At 39.6% G+C, this 24,410-nt stretch overlaps 1 protein-coding gene across 1 annotated transcript in view; it reads right to left on the bottom strand.

The window, feature by feature from the left end:
* Window positions 1–5,982: 5,982 nt before the first annotated feature.
* Window positions 5,983–24,410, bottom strand: part of mdfi (MyoD family inhibitor) — a 28,509-nt gene continuing 10,081 nt past the window's right edge. The window contains exons 3-5 of the mRNA XM_075460676.1: window positions 22,255–22,398; window positions 10,336–10,707; window positions 5,983–9,536 (exon numbers count right to left, since the gene is read on the bottom strand). Coding sequence (XP_075316791.1) covers window positions 9,283–9,536; window positions 10,336–10,707; window positions 22,255–22,398 — 770 coding nt within the window. The 3' untranslated portion in view covers window positions 5,983–9,282. The remainder of the gene's footprint in view (window positions 9,537–10,335; window positions 10,708–22,254; window positions 22,399–24,410) is intronic.

Here is a 24,410-nt window from a genome sequence, read left to right on the forward strand (position 1 = left end):
GGTTTCCCAAAATTCCCTGTTCCTGATGTTATAAAACCAACAGATAGATCTAACCTTTACTGAACAATGCCTCCTTTATTGTTTTTTCCTTTGCGATACAATGTTATTGCAAGTAAATAGCATATTATTTCATATGTCATGCCTTTAGGGAAGCATTACAAGTATCATCCTACGGTCTTACATCTATCAGAAAATGGTAGGGGTCAGGGTAAAAGTGAAGTCAATAAACGTGAAATGTGGATTAATGACTTGCTGCATGTTCAGCTGTTTCACAAAATCAAGTTGGTTTTAAGGTTGTTCAAAGGCACTGATTTAGGAGCAAGTGAGTCATAGACAGTGTTGGGCTAAATGTCTGCAAAGACACTGACCCCTGATCAGCATAACTGATCCAAACATTCTGGCTGTACTACAGGTATACATAGTCATTGAATGAAATGACTTTACTCCGTCTTAGAGCAAAATCTCTCAAGGGATTCATCAACGATTCATTATCTAAGGGATGCTCTCACAGCAAAGAGGTCTAGCTCACTAGATTAATCGTTCTGTCATATTCTCATAAGGAAGATATATGGTCATTGTTCAACAGAGAGGAGATGAAGTACGGGGGTGGGTTTGTGGCAACACTGGACATAGATATGTGTAATGAGAGCATCAGTCCAGCCACAGCCACAACTGGGAGTTATAGGATATAGTGCTTCTCTTTTACATTTAGCACCATTTCTTTGTTTGAGTGTGCTTCTCCTACTTTTATCTTTTTACTTAAGCTGTCTCATCTTATTTTTTTACTCTACCTGACACCGAGACCCATATGAGACAATCTGTGACACTTCCAGTTGCACATATACATATGGTCATCTATCTCCATCCCAGCGTTCCTCCCACTCTCACTGCTTTGGCCTCTTACTCTGTGGCTGCTGCTTCCGTGAGACTGAAAGAGAAACAAATGTCTAAATCCTGCCAGCACTGTGTGTGTGTATGTGTGTGTATGTATGTGTGTGTTTGTGCAAATGCGTGTGATTGTGTATTCCATGGAATCTGACTGAGTTGTGGTTTCCTCAGTAGTCCTGCAGCAGTAGTAACTCAATACAGTACACACACATTTTTGTTGCTGATCCAAGCTTGTCTGCCTGCCATGATTTTGGTTCAGTTAAACTTGTAAAACACTACTGAGCACAGTTAAAGGGAACATGTAATCAGCATCTAATGAACGCAGTGCGCCATGTTATTGAAGATGGTTATATGCCCTTTAATGATGCTGATTTGTTCTTAGTTTGGACTTTTAATGGCCTCAAATCACATTCAAGTATGGCGGGTTCTTTTTTTCGTGGTTGCTAATAAAAATAAAAACGCTAATTGAACTCTAGACAATCTCTACAATTTCATTCCAAATGTTGCATTATGTAGTCTATTCCTTTTAAAAGTCCTTTTTTCCCCCCTGTATGTGCCCTGTGACTTTCATTTGAAAGAAAATATGTTGCTTTGTAGGAGCTTACTGGCAAAAGTTTCACTGATTCACACAGCTGCTGCTGAAGAGCTCTCCTCCCCTCTGATTTAACGTCACTGACGGCTTTTTTACCGGGACTTTCTGTCCATTATCCATGCTTCTGCCAATTGTGCAGATATACTTTGAATTCTTTAAAGTTCTAATTTGTAACATCTAGGTGTAAGCTATTAGCATGACTGTAATACACAGTATTTATAACTGTGTTTTCATTAGTCTACAATGCCGTGAAAGCATGAGTAAATGTGTTTTTGTTACAGTAGATTAAGCCTTTTCTTTTAACAGATGGTGTGGGTCTTACTCCTGACTGTCCACCATGTTACACAGCTATGTTTCATGTTTATACCATCCACTTTCATTTAATCTCCACACCAGGAAGGGAAGAGTGATGCAGACGGTATTTAGTTAGTTGCATTCTGCAGTTGTGTGTCTAGATGCCACTAAACCCTACAACAGTAAATGAAAAATGTCTACAAGTCAACAGAAATGCAGGACATTTTACTCAAAGGTACTTCCACAATGAAGCTACTCGAGGTCAAATGGTAATGTGCACATAGTCTCTGCTTTTTGTTTAAATCTTCCTACTTCATATAAGACTCTACAATGCATCCATTGATAACAACGAAGTTAATTTCTTGACTTTCTCAAGGTAACCTGAACTACCGCCCAGGGAGGACCATGCAAAATGCCCCAAATAAACATAGATTTGTCTGAATTTCCAAGTTCCCATTCCTTATTTTTGATAATGGCAAAAACTCAAATAAATTATTTAAGGACTCCCCAAAAAAAAAAGACTGAAAAGCCCTATGATGATCAATAAAGGGTAAATGCATTGTTTTTATCCAGCATTTTTCTTAACCACTTAAAGTGCTTCACACTACATGCTGCATTCAGCCCCAATTTTGTAATAAAATTCAAAGACCGACTTTGCCTGTCACAATCACACACACACACACGCATACAAATCATGCAGAGTAGCAATTTAGGGGCCAATTCAGTATCTTGCCCAGGGACACCTTAATCTGTGGACACTGGAACCCAAGGAGTGAATTGCCAACCATCCAATTAGTAGTGGACAACGCATTCTATCTCCTGAGCCATAGTTTCTCCCACTACTTGTATATTCATAGACACTCTCCCTCCCCTCACTCCAGTGTGAAAATTATAGTCTGAGACCTATTAAAAATTAAATAAAAAAAAAATATTTAAAAAAATGCCTTCACTCCAGTTTTAATATGCCTTTTCAATGAGCTCAAATAATTGTTTTCTAAAATACGTTTTTTTTTGCTTGTTGTTTTTAAATAGTATTATGTTATATGCCTTTTATCTATTGTTATTATTATTGAGTGATTTCAAGTGTGTGTATAAACTAATGGCTGCATAATATTTGCCTTGTGACGACATAAAAAAGAAATTTGATCTCGAAGAAGCAGGACACACAAATCAATTACATACAATTGTGAGCGTGGAAACCCGCATTACCACACTTTTACTTTGTTCCTTAAATCTCAGTGCTCCACCCACCGACTAACCCAGAGCACTGACAGCTGCTTAAAAAATGTCATGTACTCATCCAACATAAAGCCAAAGTATATGAACTGTTGAGTATGTGACAACACTTAATTAAAAAAAACTGAACTCCTCTTGTTTCTGGAGGTACTATTTGAACTTTGTCTCAAAGGGAAAAACTCTCAGTCTACCTTAACTCCCAAACTATGAGCTTTATACATTATTAAGGAGTTCCATTAAGCATACCTGGGAAGCTGGAAATCAAAACACCAATGGCAAATCTGCCGATGGAACTAGTGAAAATCGACTTGTCAAGATTTTTATAAATAAAATGTGATATTTAGGACTTTTGAGTTAAAATGATCTTGAAATTGGCTTAAAAACCTCTTCAAATGAAAAAAAAAGCTTGTTTCATGTGAAATATGACTCAGAACAAGATGTTTTCAAGACTTTTTCACTTAACAAGATATTCAAGATGTATTGTATTAAAACAAGTCCTTATATCTGGCTGAAATAGTACTTGTTAGGCAGTTGTGTCTTATATCAAGTGTAATGAGATACTCAATGAGACAAATATTTACTTGGTAAGATTTAGATTTTTTCCAGTGCACCTCCTTGATCCATCAGCTGTGCATGACAAAAAACAACCAAAAAACAAAAAAAACATCGCTCAAGACATTGTACATATGACCAGTAAGAACAAGTAATGCCTGTATTCCTGAATACAATTTAACTCATTCTCTTTGTCTGTCATCGTCAGAATCACACCATTGAAAGCAAAACAGTCCATTTGTTGCTCTTGAATTACTGCTCTGAATCATTTCAAACTATGTTGCCAATGAGCTGCACAAATAAGAAGAATAGAACTTGACAGGATGGTCTATAAGGATGCACAATAGCTGAGTGTCTAATAGAGGTCCCATAACAGCACTGAACAATAACCTCTACAGATGTAGCCACACACGAAGGTTACATGGTTGTCGTTGCATGCAATATTCACATCAGAAAAGTATCAGGCACATTGTATGATTTCTGTGTCTGTTCTGGCATTCCTTTGACCCGCTGTTAATAATAAATCGAGCATTTCCTTCTTTAGGTGTCTTTATGACTTCAGTTGAGGAAGGTTTGGCGGGAGCCAAGGGCGAGTGGCTTGTCATGTCAGGGGTATTAATTTATGATTTCCATCCCAGCTTCTGACCTCATCACCTCCATTAGAATGCAGCCTTTGTAATTTCATGGTTAATATTCAATAGCCACTTGTCCCCTGTGTCTGCTTTGTGCATGTGAAATGTCTGAAGAGGGGGGGCTGATTTTTTTATTTGTTCAATATTGTATGTGTTTGTGCATGTGTGTGCTCATGGAAAAGGGAATGAGGGTCGACTGCAGATTGGGTCTGTGCAAAACAGTTGCAGATGTCCAGAGATGTCCTCTGTGTCACTACTCCCACTCAGAAGCGTGAATCGCCTCTCTGTCTGACCTGAGTCATTTGAATTGCCTCCCTTACACACACTCTATTTTCTTCTCTGTTCCCCGCGCGCGCGCACACACATACATCAGAAACAGTAGCTGAATCCTTTATAGGCACTTGCCTTGGGGCAAAACTCTGAGCCTCTTCGAGATGAACTCTACCCACAGAGTATAATAAACACTGGCCAACTTCTCACATACCATGGACAGCACATACTAAACTATGCATACGCACAAGAAGTAAGGCAGGAATTGTTACCATGAGACGTACAGTAACTGCTGACCGCAAGAGATAAAATAAGGAGAGCATGAAAAAGGGAGGAGAATGGGAAAAAAATTTCAACTCACTGATGTAATGGCCTAAACACACATTGCCATTGAATACTTTGGCAAACCTTACAAAAAAAAAAACAGGAAAAAAAACAACATTAAAGTGCCTTTTTTTCTACTTTAAATGTGTTTCTCTCTCCTAGGAGCTCAAAGAGTGCTGATCAGTAGAGATTATTTATGCTAAATATGCAGATTCTAAAGATGATGTTAACAAAATATCAATAGAGAAATAATAAATCCTACACGGCAGGGAAATTAACACCATTAAAGGTCCCATATGGTAGTACGTTATTCAATTCTGGTTGTTTGCTACAACTTAATGTTTGAATCACACATTTTTTCTCAAAATGCACATCGCCGCCTCATATTATCTTGAAATGCCCCACTTTAAGTCTGTCTCTTTAAGTCCCTGCTACCGAAAGACCCGTTCTACTCTGATTGGATTATCAAAATGGTGAAGTCCAAAAGCCATTGCCTAATTTGTTATGTGCCAAACGGACCACTTGGTCATGTAAATACATTTTTATTTTAAAGCTATTTCAATGGGGCAATTCAGTAGCAGTGTATCCTACGAGAGAGTAGGGGCTTTGACATGGTTCTACAGCCTTCGGATACATACATCTACATGTTGTAGCATTTTGCTGCTACTTGGGGCCAGTCTAAGAAATATGTGGAGAGTCTGAGGTGTGGATTGCTCTCACCCCTGTTGGTGAGCTGTTGCTGGTCCTTTAGCTTTGCTATGCTGTGGAGAAGGCATAAGTCATATAAGACAAAGATATACTGTGTAGTGGACTGAAATTGCGATTGCTAAAAAAAATGAAGATTGCTCAGTGAAGCTATAGTGTGTGCTTCTCAGACTGTGTGTGCTTCTTTGTTCTTTGTTTGTGGCATTCTGTCTTTTTTGTGATGAAAGTGATTTTTGTCTTGACCTGATATTTAAATACAGTTTGACCTGGACCTTTAACTTTTTTTACTTACACTGCTGAATGAACTATTATTTATCCTATTAAGCTATTCTGTTCATTTCATTGCATTTCCTCATAGACAATTTTTTTTTGTTTTAAGCTGAATTACTGTAAAACAGGTGTGTTTATTCAACCGTAATGCAATCCTCCTTTAATGCAATACAGAAAAATAGCGTAAATGATGCACGCAGTGTGGAGTTCACATTGTTTATTCAGTATTAAACAAGAGATGTTAATGTGACTTCCGGGGACAGCAACTCAAACAGTCAATAAATTGGGGTAATGTAAACAAAATGACATTATAGTGGACGACAGTCTAGGAACAACTCATCTGCGCTACAACAACTTTCAGACTGCGAGCAGAGGCAGCCAGTCTTTTCGATCGATATCCAAATTCCATCTCATAATGACATAAATCCATAAAACAGACAGATATTTCTATAGTCAATGTAAAAACACTTCTAATACTGAATATGGGAATCACTGAAACTAAACTTGTTTTCTTTCAGTATCACTGGGATTGCTTGACAGAACAGGAGGGAAATACTTGTAGGTTGGAGTTTATTGCACAGGAGCACTCGATGTCCGGTCAGCGTTCTCCATCACCAGACTGAGTAAACAGCTGTTTCTATGCATCGAGACACACAGAAAAATAGATAGACACTTCCTCCGAAGCCGTGGGGAACTTTTCAGTAAAAGTGCAACTCAGTAATGAATAAAATGATCAAATTTTTTTGATCAAAGCTGCATTACCGATGGACACATTTTGCAGGAAACTGTTCATTTTATCAACAGCGTTGGTGTAGCTACATTTGGAAAACATGGATTGATAAGGGCTGCTAAAAATGGGGCCATACAAGAGCAAACGTCTATAACGACTCAAACCTGTCACCCATTTTTGACCAAAGAATGCCGGTTGACATCATTGTGTGCATGATGGCCGTGCAACATATCCTACCACAGAATCCGTGCAAATTTGATTCAGACTTGCTGGGAAGCTTGCCGCTGAGCAACACTTTAAAAAGAACATGTAAAAGGTGGTGTTTGCTCTTTTCCAGGCTTTTCACTCATTTCTGTCTGGTAGTTGGAATTTTGGGATTAGAGTGGGGGACTTTTGAGTCACAGCTGATCAGTGGTAGCATATGCAACGATATGCTGCAGTGTGGACGTTGTTCCGTTGAGAAAACAGGAACAAAATAAACAACTGTCTGATGCAGAAGTAAAAGCTGTATAAAAAAAACCATACAGCACGGGCTGGAACTGCTACAAAAGTCTTGAGGTTTGAGGTTTGAGTTGCTTTAACTGAGTGGCTTGCATGATTCAAAGGTAAACTATAATTTTATACTGCTTGACTGACAGTAGAATGGTTGCATTCAGTTAGCAGTGAGACCAATTATGCAATTAGATAGCTGGCTGTACATCCTTGTGGGCGTATTATCTGTAATCCAGGGACACAAAACAGTTTCTAGAATTTGTCCATGGTTGTTAGGTAACAAGTGTTGTTGAGGAAACAGTTTTTATTTTGCTTTCACATGCATATGAAATTGCCTTGCACACACAAGAGATATTAATCACGATGTACTCCTGGTCTGGTGACAGAGAACAGCTCCTTAGATGCGGGGACATGGAATGTTTTCTAAATACAAACAGTTAAAATTGTGACCCCCGCTGTACACGTCATCAGATGTTATGATCAGGTCTCCCTTCACAAATCTCTCTAAAAAGTTGAATTGCTTCCAGGGCACTCCAGGATTTCACTCACTTGAGTTTGAAGGTGTGACACCTTGGATTATATCAAAGTGCAAGTTGCAATATGCATCCTGCATTTTCTGCTTTGGTGCTATAAACTTGAGTAATATTGTAGCAAATTCCTACCCTCAGCAATAGATTTAGACCCTTAAAATAGGGTCTCATCAAACACAGCTACAACATTATAGCACAATAACACTTCTTTGTACAAGTAATTAAAGGTCCAGAAACTAGGATCCAGAAAAGAGCGAACTCTTTGGCGTTTTCCATAATAAAGGATATCTCTGACAGTTTTTCATCAAAGGAAGGAGATTTGTATCGAGTCACTTTAAAATGCACAACCAATCTATGTGACATCTCAAGAGGTATTAGGTTGGAGAAGGTATGCACCGTACATATGGAGGGTGCAGGCCTATTATAAAAATGGTACCATTCATACAACGAGCATGTGGATCTAGCTTAGCATAATTACATGAGATTTTCACTCAGGGAATTAAACTAGATGTTGAGCAATGTCTGCTTTATGGAAAGCCCAGCAAAACCCGATAACACAGAAATGTGATTTTTCACATTAGAGGAGAGATGCAAATATCTTAACTAAAATCTACAAAACATGGATTAATGGAGATTTGGTAAAGGCGAGGAACCTACTTGAAAATTCAGGCCTTAAGCTAAACCAAGGCCATTTGTTCACATAGCAAGAATGACAGAAAAATCAAATGTATTGAAAATGAGATGATGCCTTCCAGTCTTTTTATCAGATGAGCATAAATTCACTGAATACAGTCAAAGCCTATGAAATTAAATGCAAAAGTAAACAAGATGTGAATAATTAAGTGAAGAGACACTCCGGCATAAGAATGCTCTCCCTTCACATGTTAAGAGTAGAAAATGTGTAAATTACTTACAGTACTCATTTCATAGGTTCTACGCCCTGGCTAAAGCATGAGGCTCTCATGATTAATTTCTGAATCAGTCCCGTAATAAAAGATGCATATCAACAAGGACGATCTGTCTGTAATATTGCCACAAGCCACCATTTATGTTTTTATCTATTTTGAACAATACAACAATATAGTGGAGCTTTCAGTTTCTCCCACTTGAACTGTGTATTTGACAAAGGCCACTGTGAGCAATCAAACTGGAAGACTTTAACCTTGCCAAGGACAGGAGGACTATGTTTCAACTGAGATCTGAGCGTCCATTTTCCCATTATGCTACTGCTCTTATCTTCAGAAACACTGAAATCCGGTTAAATGGAGCCATTTTCTCATTTGCCTTTGGAGGTCATTTTTCATGCTTGGAGAACTCCAGTAATTCAGACGGCACCAGGGGCTCCATTGTATTAATAACTGGTTCAGTTAGGGTCCAGAGGCTCAGTCTTCACAGCCCGGCAGACTCTCGCAGATCAGTGCTGGAATTTTCTATAAACCACACACCCAGCTGTGTAGCAATACACCAAAAGCTAAGACAAAGCAAAGGTTACTGTACTGTAATGCGATCAATAAAGGAAGTAAGAATTCATCTATGCCTGTCCTCAGCATTATGTCACATCTTTTGCTTGGCAAACCCAGTCGGAAACGTTGGACATAATGCAGAACCAAAACGCCAGTTCACATAGTGTGAATCACAAAGCTCAGGCATCAAAGACTGGGTGTAGCCCTTCCTAGCTCTGACGGGACGCTGGTCATAGTTGCTCCTGGGCCTTAGGGAATGCAATGCAGACATCGACTTTGCCGCACTTGGTGATGGCTAGAGGCCTCAGGAGGAGAAGCAAAGGCTGCAGCACTCCATGCAGATCTCCAGGCAGTCTGCAGACTCGCAGCAGGCATCAATGATGCCACAGTCCATGTCACAAGGCAAGTCACAGTCGCCGCACTCCTCCGTCGCACAGCAGCAGCAGAAGCATGAGTCGTCGCCCGCACAGGAGCCACAGGTGGCACAGTCCAGCACAATGTTGCACAGAGTAAGGAACTCGCAAAAGAGGCAGGCCAGAATACAGTGAACACAGCAGTCTGGGGGGAAAAAAAGAAAAAGACAGAGTGAGAATTTCAATAGTCACCTCTCATAATTCTTTTAGTCTTGGCAGCATTAGCACACTGTCTAATGACAAGTTAATTTATAGGGAATAAAAAAAAAACCTTTCTGGCCTCACCAAATTCCCCTTTGTAATAAGGCCGCAGTCTTAAACCCCTCTGCTTTGACGCACGCCCACTCTACTCTTTGTTGAGATCTCAGAGTAATTCAAATGGCAGGTCCAAGACAAGTCTTTTCAGTTAATTACTTCAGGTTTGTGAAAAGAGAAGGTTCCCTCAATAACAGTTACCTTGAGTTTAAAATGAGAGGTTGATTATTTTTCAGTGAGTCGTTACTTTTCTGTTATTGTTGGTCCAGTATTCACGCCATGTGAGGAGGGAGCCGAATAAAAATGCCTTTCAAAAGAGGCGATAAAGGAGTGCTGATCAGGAGGGACTAAAGGATTAACATGAAGGGAAAAGTGAGATATTTGCTATATTGATTCATTTCTCTTTTGGTTGTTGATTGATCAATTTACAGTTAGCAAAATAAAATATAAACCTGAATAAAGTTTGCATTACAAATTTAGAGAAGGCAAAGAAGACTGAACTTAAATCAAGTCGGCAGCCTTTTTTGTGAACTTCTCAAATTCAGTCGGAGTCAGAGAAAATGTACCAGGAGAAAGTCTTACGCTTTCCTATCTGTCCAGACAAATACAAAAATGTTAAACTTTGCTGCCTGTTTCTTCCACTCTGCCTTCTCAACATCTCTCTGTCAGTATCTGTATATGCTTCTCACCATCCTGTGCTTCTGTGGGAATCTGCGAACTGTTGCTTTTGGAGCTGCTCTTGCTCCTCCTGCTGCTCTGGGAGGTGATGGAGGGGTTGGACTGCAGTTTCTTGGTGTGTTTGGGTCCTGCTGAAGAAGACGAGGAGGTGGACGAGCCGCCTCTCGGGAGAGAGCCCAGCTTGGGATGTTTATGAGAGCCACCATTCCTTACAGCGTTGGCCTGCAGTGCATGCAGATGAGATGTGTGTGTGTGATGTGGACAGTGCGTTTGAGTGGAGTGTGTGTGTTCATGGCTCTTGGCTCCATTGCGTAGCTGGCTGCTGGGCTGCGATGCACATGGCTGCGTGTGGTGGATAGGCGTAGATCTGGCTGCTGGTTGAGCTAGGGATTAACAAAAGCACATACTTTTACCAAAGAAAGACGATAATAAGCCTTTTCAAAGCTATCCCAACACATTTAGTTCAGTTCAGATCAGTGGTGTGGCTGTACTGAAATCTAAATGATTAGTGTGATATATACGGAGACAAGCAAATAATCAGATTTAAGAATCTAGAACAGGATTTTAAAAACTTTTTTCAATCATATGTCTGAATTGTTGATTATTCATTGAGAAAATCAGTGTGACATAAATTCATAGTTGTACAGCTCAACACTGCTTAGCTGAACAGTATTTTTGTACTTCTGGTAAATAATGAGCATGAATTACTACTACTACTGCTGTAGATTTCAAACGTAAACATTTTTGTAGACGAATATAAATTATTTATACAAACTATAATAATGTGATGGAAAGATGTACATTGTGTTGATGCAGTTTAATGGAGAAGGGGTCCCTGGGAAACTGAGTCCAATTACAAAGCCCATCCAAAAGGTAGTAGATTAGGACATGAGCAACTGAACGTGTTCACTGAGCTGACTCATCTCGACAAACAGACAGAGAAGGCAGGAAGAAAAAATGGAAAGATGAGGAAACAGGGAGAACAGCTGTCTTCTTAAACACTTTTCAGCCACTGATATTTTCGGAGAACGCAGTTTTGATGAAACACACACAGAATCTACAAACACAAACACTTGTGCGTGTTGACCTTGGCTCAATACATTGTATATTTTACCTCCAAAAGCCACCGAGACAACTCAGCTTATGAGAAGGCATCAGAAATGCTCACCTTCACTGCCAAGCCAAACGCACGCTCTAAAAATAAGAATAAAATGGGAAGCCTGGTTTTTATGTATTATGATAGTATTAAATACCATCCTATTGAGGCCCTAAACGTCTTGTGAGCTGAAAGCAAATGGTGTGGTGGCTTGGTAAGAATTAATAAGGCAGGACAGAGTACAAACGACCAGCAAGAAATACCAAAAACAGATACACACAGTTACACTGAGAGGCAAACTAAATCTTCTCCTGATCTCAACCTCTGAACATGAACAGCTATAAAACTGCACGTTTGATAACCACTTTGAGACAGATAACCCACGCAGGCCTGCTTTGATTGGCTGGTGGTCCTGGTCCCACAACCAAGCCAGTGTTATTTAAGATTCTTCATTCAGCGATTTCTAACTTTGCTCCAGATGTTTGGCAGGCTGCAGGGCCAGTGTGGATGCGCATGCATGTGCAGAGCGAGAAGAAGAAGCCATACTTTCTTCTCTAAAGTATGTCAAAAGTCAATACCTGCTGCTTGCTGTGTTGTGTCTCTCTTTCCCCTCCCTTCTTCCCAAGGTACATCCCCTACCTCTCTGTCTTCCCTTTCTCCCATTTCGATTCCCTTTTATTCTTTTAAGTAATTCTCTGTCTTTATATTCTCAGCTGGCCGGGTCACAGTTCATGAAGAGAATAAGAGGATTAGAAGAAGGGGAGGGATGCTGTGGATACTTTTTCTCTTTTCCCTCTAGTTTTGAGTTGTCCTCAGGGGTATTTTGAGTTGTTGAGAAATTCATACTTCTTATGAGTTTGTGGTGTGTGTGTCTGTGTGTGTGTGTGAGAACACAGTACAAAGGCGGATCAGGAAGGCAGACAGACAGAGAGAGAGACAGCGAGCCAGGATTGTCTCCAAACAGAGCTTGAGGTTAAACCCACTCTCACACGCACACACGCACACAAATATATGCATGCAAGAACACGTGTGGTCACACATAGCATATGCACACATAGAAAAAAAAAAAACAAGGTCCTTTTGTCTGCCATCAAGAAAGTTAGGGAGAAAGAAGGAGTGAAAAAAAGAGAAAATACTGAAGAAGACTGTTGCTGCTTGTGCATTTTTGGACCAGGAGGATGCATGGGTGTGACTCATAAACACAATGATTCAGCAGTCGGAGCTGGTTAAAAATAACAGCAAAAAGGAAGAAGAAGAAAAAAAAAGAGCTAAATGACTGTGGCATTTAAATGATGAGACTGAAAAACTCTAGCGTGTGTGCGTTTGGGGCAATCGCACAGCAGTGTTGCTGCAACTTTTTAGTGCGATCCATTTTTGTCCATGTTTGCAGATATCTTGACCCAGTAAACGAGTGTGAGTGAGTCACAATCATTTGCAGGCAGCAGCACACTACCATTCACACACCCTCCATTTCTAACTCCTTTCCTGTTCTCAGCTACCCTGTACTTAAACACCTCCCTCCCAGACCAGAGACTAGCTCTTTCTCTACTTATCCTTTGCTGGTATGAGTCATGACTGTTTCTGTCTGTCTCTTCTCCAGCTGTTTTATCCGACTGTCTCCTTTGTAGTTTGTCTGTCTTGGCTTCAGTGTTGAACTACATATGTGAGAGTAAAACCATGAACCAAACCAATCAATTTTTCTTTCATCGAAAAAAAATTTGATCTTATAATCTAGGTAATTAGTAAACAACATGGGAAGAATGTTAGACGATGGATAGATGAAAGACAGATGATGCCCTCCCCTAATCAACAACACTTTTTAATTTTTATTTTAATCAAACAGAACAGCCATAAGTATTTCTGCTAACTGACAACACATAATACTAAATTCTGAATAAAAACTATAAATATGGACTGCTTGTACTGTAAATCTTTTGGCAATAGGATTATGCAATGATGCAGTTAATAATGAAGAAGTGCTATGGTCATAGACTTTGGTTGCACTTTGGATTTTGCTGTTTGGACTGTTATGGTTTGTATTCATAGTTAATTCCTGCTAACTTAGCTTGTCTCACCCCTGGTCTCCATTCTTGTTACCATCACCTGCTTGTTACATTCATTAGTACATACACCTCTTGGTTTTCTGAACTAGGTCCTTGTTGTTTATTTTCTTGTCAGCCCAATCCTGTTTTCAGCCCTCTTTCTGCTTCATGATTTTTTTGGATTTCCATCCTTGTATTCCTTGTTGCTGTAGTGCCCTGGTTTTGTTTTGCCCTTCAGGTTAAGTGGAGTCTATTTTTATTCTGTATCTACCTGCTTTCTGTGTGAATCTGCTTTTGGTTTCTCCACCACCCTCCCCTTTGACAACAAGAGCTTGATTGAGGTTGGCTGGCAGGAAAACAGTTCAGTTTCCCAATAATTGCACAACATTTCAGAACATCAGAAACTATTCTGAAGTGCCTTGAATTTTGCCCCACAGCCCACATTCCCAACTGGCTTTTCTTGTAGAGTTGCACTGGTTTACCCAGAACTGACAAGTACGTCAACGGTAAGAATGGGAAAATGATAAACTAGAGCTGTAAAAATGCTATTTAAAACTGTTTTCAGCAGGGCTAACCCACATTTTTGGCCCCTTTACAGTGCTCTAACCAACATTACAGTGTTAATGAGACTTGTTTTGTTGCACTCACTCTCTAAATTTAAAACGTCATGTGAAAACAGAGTTCAGTCAGATGCACGACACCGCTGACTCAAAATGAAGCATGAATAGGATACAAATATGGCTCAGTTCAGACCAATAGCATGAAAACATTTCTTACTAATTAAAAACAGCTCTCCTATGTCAGTAGCTGTTTGTTTAATGTTTGTGTATAAGAGACTTTGCAAAAGATTTACAGCTTGGCTAAGCTCTGAGTTACAGAACTCACCTGCAGTTAGCTTGTAATTAATTGTACAACCATGTTGCCAAAAGAGTTGGGACAAACATGCAGTGATTAATAATTTATTCAGCTCTATAATGGAAATACTGCAAGAAGAAGCTATATTTTGAAGCAGAAACTGTATTCATTCTTTTGATCTGTGCTTATTCTAAATTTGATTTCATCAACATGTTTCAAATTGTTGGGAAAGGGGGACTATTTAGACCTTTTAGACCAAAAGTATTTTTGAAAGCCAGTGTTCCTCTATTTTTGATTAACATGGGATTTCCTCATTCAAATAGTTCGGAGAAACCTTTGTCATAGTTTTGATTTCATAAAGGGGCAAATATTTTAAGCGGATCGTAGGTCTGGTTCAGGCAGGCCACACCCAGATTCTTTTACTCATGAGCCATTCTGCTGTAACACGTGCAAAATGTGGCCAAGCATCCGATTGATGAAACCAGGAAAGCCTCCTGATGGCAGCACATGTTGCTTGAAACTTGCATGTTACCTACAGTATGCCGTGTGCACTAATAACAGATGCTGCTTGGGAGCTGTTTATCAATAGTGCATTGGATGGTCAGTCTGTTCTTTAACACTCTGGGGTCTAATGCCCACCGGTGGGCATTTTTGACACATCTCCAAAAACACATCTGTAACTCTGTGAGTTTTTGTCATTGAAACATATAAGTGACACCATTAAAAACCTTGAAACTTCTAGTTTTCAAATCTATATATTTTAAAATAAATTATATAGCTGGCCCTTTTTAAAGAGAGTGAACAGAAATCTTTGGATTGTCTCAGACTGCAGCAGCTTCCTCGGCCACACCTATCGCTATTCACATGTAAAGTACCAGGTGATTGAGTGGCTATTCACAGGTGAGAACACGCCCCATTCAGCCAGCATGTGGGGGAAGGCAGCAATGTCCTGCCAGTGACAGACAATTATCACATGGAGAGTGACAGGGGGGTGGGGGGAATCAGGGGTGTTACACACCCATCTAATTAGTATTCAGCGCTCAGAGACACTGACTGGAGTTACAATGACTTTTTTACAGTTTGTGTGAAAACAAAAAAACATTTCTGACTGCACTTTTTACTTTTATGCAGCCAACACTTTTGTTTACAAGGTTCAACCTTCAAAAGTCTTGGCTAGATATATTTATAGTGTGTTTTCTTGCACTGTTTGAAGACCTCTAAAACTTGTTTTTTTGTACAGTTGTGTTTACCCTCAATTTAAATAAAACTTGTTTGTATTACATTCACTTCACTCTCATATTGTTTTTTGTTAGGCTTTTCAGAATACAACCATATGTGTCACTTTTGCATAGATGTTTACAGTTAGTTGAAATACTTGAAAATGTCAAGGTGGTGACAACTGCCTCAAAGTCTCTGAAAAGGCCTTAGACCCCAGAGGGTTAAGCACAGTGTCTGAAAAAAAAAAGTTTAAAGAAAAGATCAATAAGATCACAGAACATTTTCTTTTTCATTTCGGTCTATCTTAAACGAGCTCAGACCCTGAGAAGGTGAGGATCATTTTAGGGAATTGTTCATATCCACCAATCAGCCATAACATTATGACCACCCACCTAATATTGAGTAGGTCCTCCTCCTGCTGCCAAAAGAGCTCTGACCAGTCAGGGGATGGACAAAGAATATCTCAGGTACCATGCTGTTTACAATTGATCTCTTTGGATTGTGGTCTTTGTGGACTGGGCTTGTTTCTCACAGATGTCATCAGGTTCCATCAAATTGGTATAATGTATGTTTTGAATAAAGTTTTGTCTGAGGTCCTTAAGATCACAGCCATTTCATATTGTTTTCTATCCTCAGCGTACTGAAGTTTTTCCATATTCTCTGCATATTTAGAAGACGTTATGTAAAGGATAAATCCTCCATTCACTTTTTGAATCTTAACTAAGAAACATTAATAGATGTTTCTGTGTTTGCATGAAAACATGATATTTGACACTGAGCACGTATAAAAAAAGAAACTGCAACTAAAAAAAAAGGTTAAAAAAAAAAAGAAGGAAAGTGTTAGTCAGACCCAAACTGAGGTTTTACAATGTAAACAGAAAGCAAACGTGAACGTTGAGGTTGGGGATCAAATCAGTTCTCCATGTATATGTGCAGCAAGATTAAAATGGACCGAGGTGCTCTGTACATTCTTCAAAGTTCCACCTTTTTGCATCTTTTTGTAACACGACATGGTCACTTTGTTTTTATAGAATTCTGATTTTCATCTGACAAAAATCGCCGTCCAAGTAACTGTAAGACACATCCGTACAGTGAATTTACCTATACCTACATATAAGATGAGGGAAAGTTACAATGTCTTGTGGACCACGTTAAGGTGTCGTACATATTTTGATCAATAACTCGATTTCCCATCTGTGCATGTGCCCTGGAACAAGTGGTCTGATTAAATGACTCGGTCAAGCTGTAACCAACTAATAATTCAACTCAACTGCGCATGTAACCGTAGTGAGAAAGTGACGCAAATATAACTTACTCATTATGTAAAACTTTTGGAGAAACATCCATTTTTCTTTTTGTGGTTTTGACAACTGTTTTTAACCACATCACAGCAGAGAAAACACTCCTTTGACTTGTTTAAAGTTCACCTGACAAATTAATGGAAACAGTGTGTAAATATTTGATGAAGAGGGCAAAGCCTGTATTATGAAGAGAAGATATGCAAGAACAGCATCATGTGCGTCAGCACTGACCTGATACATAAACTGATCCTTGGGACACAAAGCTGAACTTTCCAACACGGCTCTGTCATATTGCTCATCAGCACATGTGAAATAAGTTTAAACATGACATTGCAACTTAAAAGGAGGACAGCCAGAGGATGAGAAGAGATGATAAATTAGTCAGTTACACAGAGGTGGATAACAGTCAGTGGGGTTACATGGCACTGAAAGGATCGGATAATTGGCTAAATTACAATAAGAATGAATTGAGCAAGGGTAATTATTCTTGGATATATGGCGGTGAATGAATCGAATCAAACTCAGGCATTCGAGAAAATGGCGAATGAAGAGCAAGATGAAGGTACGTCCCTCTACATTTCGTTTGTGATGAGCTGCTTATTGCACAAACGTGATGCACAAAAGCACATTCTTCATCGCGGTGTTTGTTTCTTTCTGACGGCAACAACAATTGTAATATCGTCTCTTCCGACTTCCGGTTCTCGACCACGGGAAAAAATCTCGAGCATGCGCAGAACGCAAAGTCTAATTCACCACGTGATTCACCCGTCTACAAGCACGTTTAATTTGACTTTCAACCGAGCTATCTCGGGGTCTTAATCCGATTGCGAGAAATCCGATCCGATCCAATTTCTTGTGAGATTAAGGTGTCTACATGCACTTAATAACTCAATCTTATTGTAATTTAGCCAATTATCCGATCCTTCCAGTGCCATGTAACCCCACTGAGTTTTAGCCCAGGTACTTGTGTCTTAATAAAAGCAATGTCACAGACCCACTGGAGCTCCCGACAACAGCCCATTGTACTCCCTGCTGACCTTTTGTTAACAAGATAATAACAAACAGCTTCACTCAGCATTTACCTTAAACACACTTTAAAAGTCTGACTTGCATGTTCATGAATCTGCATCTCATTCAGTTAAAGCTGCGGTCGGCAACTTTTTTTTAGTCATATTAGCTTGAACTGTCATGGGATTCTGGAAGTAGAATATTAAATAGGCTGTTTAGGAAAAATAACGAAATCTGTAGCTCCCTCTGAAGCCTGTAATCATGCTTGCAAAAACCGAGTGCTCCCGGCTGTTTTTAACCAATCAAGTTAGGGTGGAGGAATCCTACCTGTCAATCACAGCTTGTGCACACGCTGCTGAGCATGAGTCTGCCCCAGCTTGTGTGCGCTCACACTGGTGTGAACTCACGTGCACAACCTTGTCCACAGAGGGGGAGGGGTTTGGGGGGCGATTCGGAGCTTGTTAGAAGTTGGGGGAGGGACCTGAAAGTTGTGTCAGTTCGAATTTTCCGACTTTAGACTCGCAATTTTGAAAACCTGCCGACTGCAGCTTTAAAATAGTGAAAATAGTTCAAAATAGATGGTAAAAGACTCATACTGCTGTGATCCCGTCAGTAATGAATTACATGTGTATCAGTGTTTCCACTCGAATGTAAGCAGTTAAATATCTGTGAACATGTGTATCCTGCTGTGACTGTGACGTCAAAGACAGCACTGTGTTCATGACATCACTTTCCCCAAGTGTGCTTCTTGTGCGTGTGCGAGTATGGGTTTGAGTAAAGTCAAAACACACTCTCCCATATGTTAGCAGACCTCTCTGCTCATTGTTCTCAGACAGCTTGTCAGAGGCAGCTTCGAGCCAGACGCATTCTGCTGCTGTGATGTCATCACTGCGAGACAGAACATACGAGCAGTGGAATTTTCTGTTTTAGCTTCTGTTTCCTCACACTCTCACTCACAAACACCCCCGGTGCACACGCACGTATTCACAGATGTCACACGGCCATGATCTCACCACGGGCCTGAGTCAGAGCTATTTTATAATGTCTATGTGCTCATTATGAAGCCAGATACTAGACACAGGTGATTGAATTATTGCTTTCAAATGACACAGAACACATTTAAAGAGCTTATAATATAATCTATAAATAGAGGCACATGGGGTTCTCACAAAACACACAAACCAGCTCAGACAGACAAAACAAAGTAGAAATATACTTGCCATTGGGCAATAAGACGGTATGTAATTATGCAGACAGAAGACTAGAATTTACAATTGTTATGTTGCGATCCAGTTTCTGTGATACGCTTAATTTTGTCATTTTTTGAGGGAGGAAGCTATTGGTGAAGGGAGGAGGTGCATGAATGGATAAACCAAAGCCAATGAAGACTGGTACACATGGCGGTACATTTTGTTCAAGACCACAGCAGTTGCATAACACCCCATGCGCAGCACATGGAGCTGGTGGGTTTCATGGGTTTTACTGCGATATAAAATAAAGCAGGAAGAGAGGCAGAAAGAAAGTCAGACCCCAAATTCTCAGTCTTGCAGCTTAAAAATAGACACACACAGCAAACAAGACAGGTAGAGGCAGCCAAGTCAGACAGCAGATTTTTTACACACTGCATTCACCCACTTATCCATTTCCTGCCCCAAAATGCAGGTTATTCAGCTACCACAAACTAGCTATTACAATGTCACCCATGGTTGGCCTTAGGTTCCAGGGAAAAAAATGTCATAGTTGTCTAACACATATTTTGATGACAGCTTATACAACCCCTTTTTCACCCCTAAATTCCTTCCTTCTTTCATTCATCACTCACTCACTTACACCATTCCTCCTTTTGTGGAAATGACAGGATGGACTTAGCCCACCATGGAGCATGTGCTTCTTTTCGTGGCTAAACAATGAGACAGCTCAGAATTGTTGTGAGTGTTGTCGTGTCGGAGCCTGTTAAGAGGGACTAAGTGGCATAGCATGAAAAGGTAACAAAGGAGGTTCAGATTATTCAAGGTTGAGAAAGTAAGAAAACCAAATGTTGTGGGGTAATGGGGTATTATACTCCTGAGGGTTGACTGTGACTGCACATCAAAGAGAGTGAATGGGGGTCTCTCTAGTAGAGACAAAACTACAGTACTCGTAATATGTGGGAGGGGAACAACAGATTGTGGTTGGGGATATGATCTTGAAAACTTGAAGGTATTTTGATGGTCCTCATCAGGGAAGTGAGACAGAGATACTGCATTGCAGACTGTAAAAACTGGGCCGTAGCTGAGACTTTGAGAGCTGAATGTAAATAACACAATATGAGACTCAATCAGTCTCATTTTCACAGATGAATAAACAAATACAAAATGAGATAATGTGTTCTTTCACCAAAAAAAAGAATCTATTGAAGAAAATTACAATTGTTAGAAAGTAAATTAGTAATTTAGGAGTAAAGTTCATTGCAAAGACTTCAAATAGTCCATCATCTACAGTGCATAATATCATCAAAACATTTAGAAAATTTGGAGATATCTCTGTGAGGAAAGGGACACGACAAAAAAAAAAAAAAAATCAATATTTGCTGCCCATGATGCTCAGGCCTTCAGGCAGCACTTAAAACAGGGATGATTCTGTCATGGAAATCATTGCATGGGCTCAGGAACACTTACAGAAATCCTTGTCTGCAAACACAGTTCACTGTGAGGTTAAAACTCTACTGTGCAAAAAAAGTTATATGTGAACATGATCCACAAATGCTGCCATCGTTTTTGAGCCAAAGCTGATTCAAAATGGTCTGAGGCAAATTGATTGATTGATTAATCAGACAAATTTAATTTTTATATTTCTTGGGAAATCGTGGACACCACATTCTCTGGACATAAGAAAAGAGGCATGTCCAGGTTGTTATTAGTTCAAAAGCTTTCATCTCTGATGGTATGGGAGTACCTAGTAACTGTAGCGCAGGCAGGAATAGAAAATATGCCTCTCTGAAAGGTCCAGCCACTGGTCTCCTATGTTCCCAGTTGTTTATGGACTGTTAAAAGCAGAAGGGCTGCAACGAACAACCCCACCACAACATTTTTGAGACATGCTGCCGTCATCAAATTCAAGATGTGCTGATATTTTTTTATGAAAAAGCAAAATGTCTCACTTTTAACACTCAATATATTTTCTGCTGTATTGTGAATAACATTTTGTTCTATGAGACACTGAATAATTGCATTCTGTTTTATTTACAGTCCAGTTCAGCTAGAGTGTGTAGAGTATGTTCGGGTGAGGCCAGTTCAGTGGAAAGCCATGGCCAATGGACAACAAGTGGGAAAATGTCCCCGATCAATTAAAACATCACAACTCTCCACTGACTTTGCATGCAACTCTAAATACCATAGGTGGGGTTTAATTGGACTGGTTGAAGTGACTCACATTCCACAACTTTAGTGTGTGACTCATAAAGTGCAATTTAATGACAGCATGAGACGTGCCTCGAGCATACACTGGTGATGTTTCAATGAAAGCCGCTGAGAGATGTAAGTCGTTGAGGGACACTTCAGCAAAAATTAAGCTGATCACAAACAAGAGGACAAGCAAGTTGTACTGTGCATGACAAAAGCCCCTTTCATTCAGATGACTGTTTTAGCACTCAAACAGTCCATTGCAGTTCACATATATCATGTGACCAGAAGATACACCACATGACCACTCAGCTACCGTGGGCATACATGTGCCAGGGCTAAAAGGAAGCAGAGGGTTGGTGGCTTAGTTATGAATCAGGAAGTGAATGTCTGAGCATGCCTGTCATAATTTGCAAAATTCTCCATATCATCCAGCCAAGACATCAAATCTGCAAATGGATTTGAAGTTTTGAGAAGGCTTTCAGTGGCTTGTAATGATGTTTGTGGGTGGATGAAAAATCTAACCCTTAATAATGACCCGTGTACTTATCATATCTGGTCAAGGCCATAGTTTAGCTAATAAAACCATACTGACCAGATGCGAGTGGAACACGCTTGCCTGTATATGACATCAGGACTTTTTTTTTTGCTGATCACTTTTTTGGGGGATTGATTTGACTCATATAATGTCTAGTGAAACCTATCCCAGTCTCAAAAACGACACACAGGCAGAAAGGATAGAAGTAGATGAAAGTGGAAGAGAAGAAAAATGATGTTTCATTACAAAAGTGCAGATTTGTGCGCCAGCTTTGTTGTGCTCAGTAATTAGGAGCTTAACACACAGCTGTAAATGTAGACATTTCCATCTGTTTGTGTGATTACCTGACCTATTTCTGCAAAGATATTCTTTAAAGGTCAGGACAATGTGATTCATCTGCCCAGAGATCAGCAATGGAAATAAAACTCATTTTCTCTCTGTGAATGGGTCTGTGTGTGTGTGTGTGTGTGTGGATGACAGGGTTTTACTCACATGTAATACTCTTGCTGGGTGTTGTGGGCGCTGATTGCAAGAGGTTGGTGTTGTAATTGCAATGGTCTCCATCATCACCTCGCAACCTTTCTGGGGTGCCATTTAGCCTCAATATGAGGGGCTCGGTGTAGGTGTGGGCCACATCTGCAGAGCAAACACAAAAAAAAACAGGTACACACAGACAGTTAAAAACATTCAAAAAGACCATAATGTTTTATATCTGTAATGAGCTGAGTCGGTGGGTGTGCTTATTTAGATTCCTTTTTTTCTCCCTATTATAAGAAATCAGGAGCAGAGCTATTTCCGCACTTGCAGCGAACTCCCCTGTCATTTCCCATCCACTAACACTTAATTAATTTGAAGAGAGTAGTTCTGCTGACTTCAACAAAGCAAGATTTTGTCTGTGTGTTGGTGTGTGCTCTGTCCTAGACTTCCATCTGGAAGCAGTTAAATCCAACCCCTTGTGACTGTTTGGGGGTCTATGTGAACGCTTGTGAAACCTGAAATCTGTGTGGGTCTATGTGTGTGAGCATGAGTGTCTGTATGTGCTTGAGGGTTGATGTCTGTATAAAATGAGCAAATAAGATGACACACATGATACACATGCAGTAAATACATATCTGGGTGTTTTATGTGTTCAAAGATATCATATAGCCCACTAATGAAGCTGTTATTATACAAATTGACACATATTTATACTGTATATATGTGCACAAACACACACGCACACACACGCAACATAACACAACACAGAGGCCTTCAAAGCAAAGCAGGAGCGGGCCTCTGAGAGGTGCAGACTCATTCCTGGGCAAATGGGAGCCAGCTGGGCTTGATAAACACACACACATACACACACACAGACCAAACCACGTCCTGTGCGTGGACTCAACACTTCCCGGCTATGTTTATTTACTTTATCTGCTCTGCCTCACTTCTCTATCTGTCCTCGCTTTCCTGTCCCCTGGCTCTCTCACCATTCGTCTTCTGTTCACCGTTACACATTTGGGAAAATGCAATAGATTACTTCTCCAATTTTATGGGGATCAATCATATTTTCTCAAAGTTTATCTCAGTTGTTGAGAACTGTAATAAAATGTAAGCACAAAGTGAAAGCAAATATGTGACATTCAGACATTTACATTCTACCATCTACTTAGTTCATCTATGAAGCCCCAACTGGCTATTGAAAAAAACACAAAGTTGCGAAATTTTTACTGGGTTAAGTAAAATTACTAGATTTCTACTTATACCGTGGCTGGGCCGCTATATGGGCAATACCATGTTTGACAATTTATTTTTGAGTGAACACAAACAGGCTTAATAATAACTAATACTGATACAAATCAGTCTGTTTTACTAAATCATTCCTATTTACCTCATAATTATGATTAAAATCAAGACCATTGTAAGGGTATTAAATTGGTAGTATAAAATATTTCAATAATACTTCAAGTTTGGACAGGACAATATTGTAGTGTAATTATTTTGCATCTTTTCAGATAACCAAATAAGAAAATGGACAAATTGTCATGTTGAAATATCACCATTCCAATACATGAAAACCTTTTTCTCAAACTTCACTGATTATCGCAATTACTGTCTTCATAATCACATTGACAATTATCTGACCCTGCATAATCAATTAGTCATTGTTCTAACTAAAAAAAATGATGATAAAACAATTTTAAAGTTTTCTGTTCCAGTAGTTTCTCTGTTTTATGTGACTGTAATGTCATTTTAAAACTTAACTTTTATAAAAAAAAAGAAAAAAAAGAAGAGAAGATGACTTACTTATAGTGTGAATGCCGTGGTAATAGTAAGAATTAGCTAACTAAAAAGCGTATTGCAATTATAGCATTCCTAAATATAGAAATTAATATTTTTAATTAACAGGACAACTCAACAATATTCCCAATCGTCCTTAGACGGCCTGAGGAAACTCTATCTCTATTTCAAAGAGCATATCAAACTCACTGGTCTGAAACCTTTGTTTACAGAAGCTGGTCTGACCCTGATGTGTGAGTGCATAACACCTATGTGAGTGTATCTGAATATCTGAGAAGCTGTAAACAGGACCTGAAGGAATGGGAAGTACTTCCTGCTCCTCCATTCCATCAAACAGTTGTTGCACAGACAAAAACATGCATACAATACAT

Source organism: Odontesthes bonariensis, chromosome 3, assembly GCF_027942865.1.
Source record: "Odontesthes bonariensis isolate fOdoBon6 chromosome 3, fOdoBon6.hap1, whole genome shotgun sequence".
Classification (NCBI taxonomy): domain Eukaryota; kingdom Metazoa; phylum Chordata; class Actinopteri; order Atheriniformes; family Atherinopsidae; genus Odontesthes; species Odontesthes bonariensis.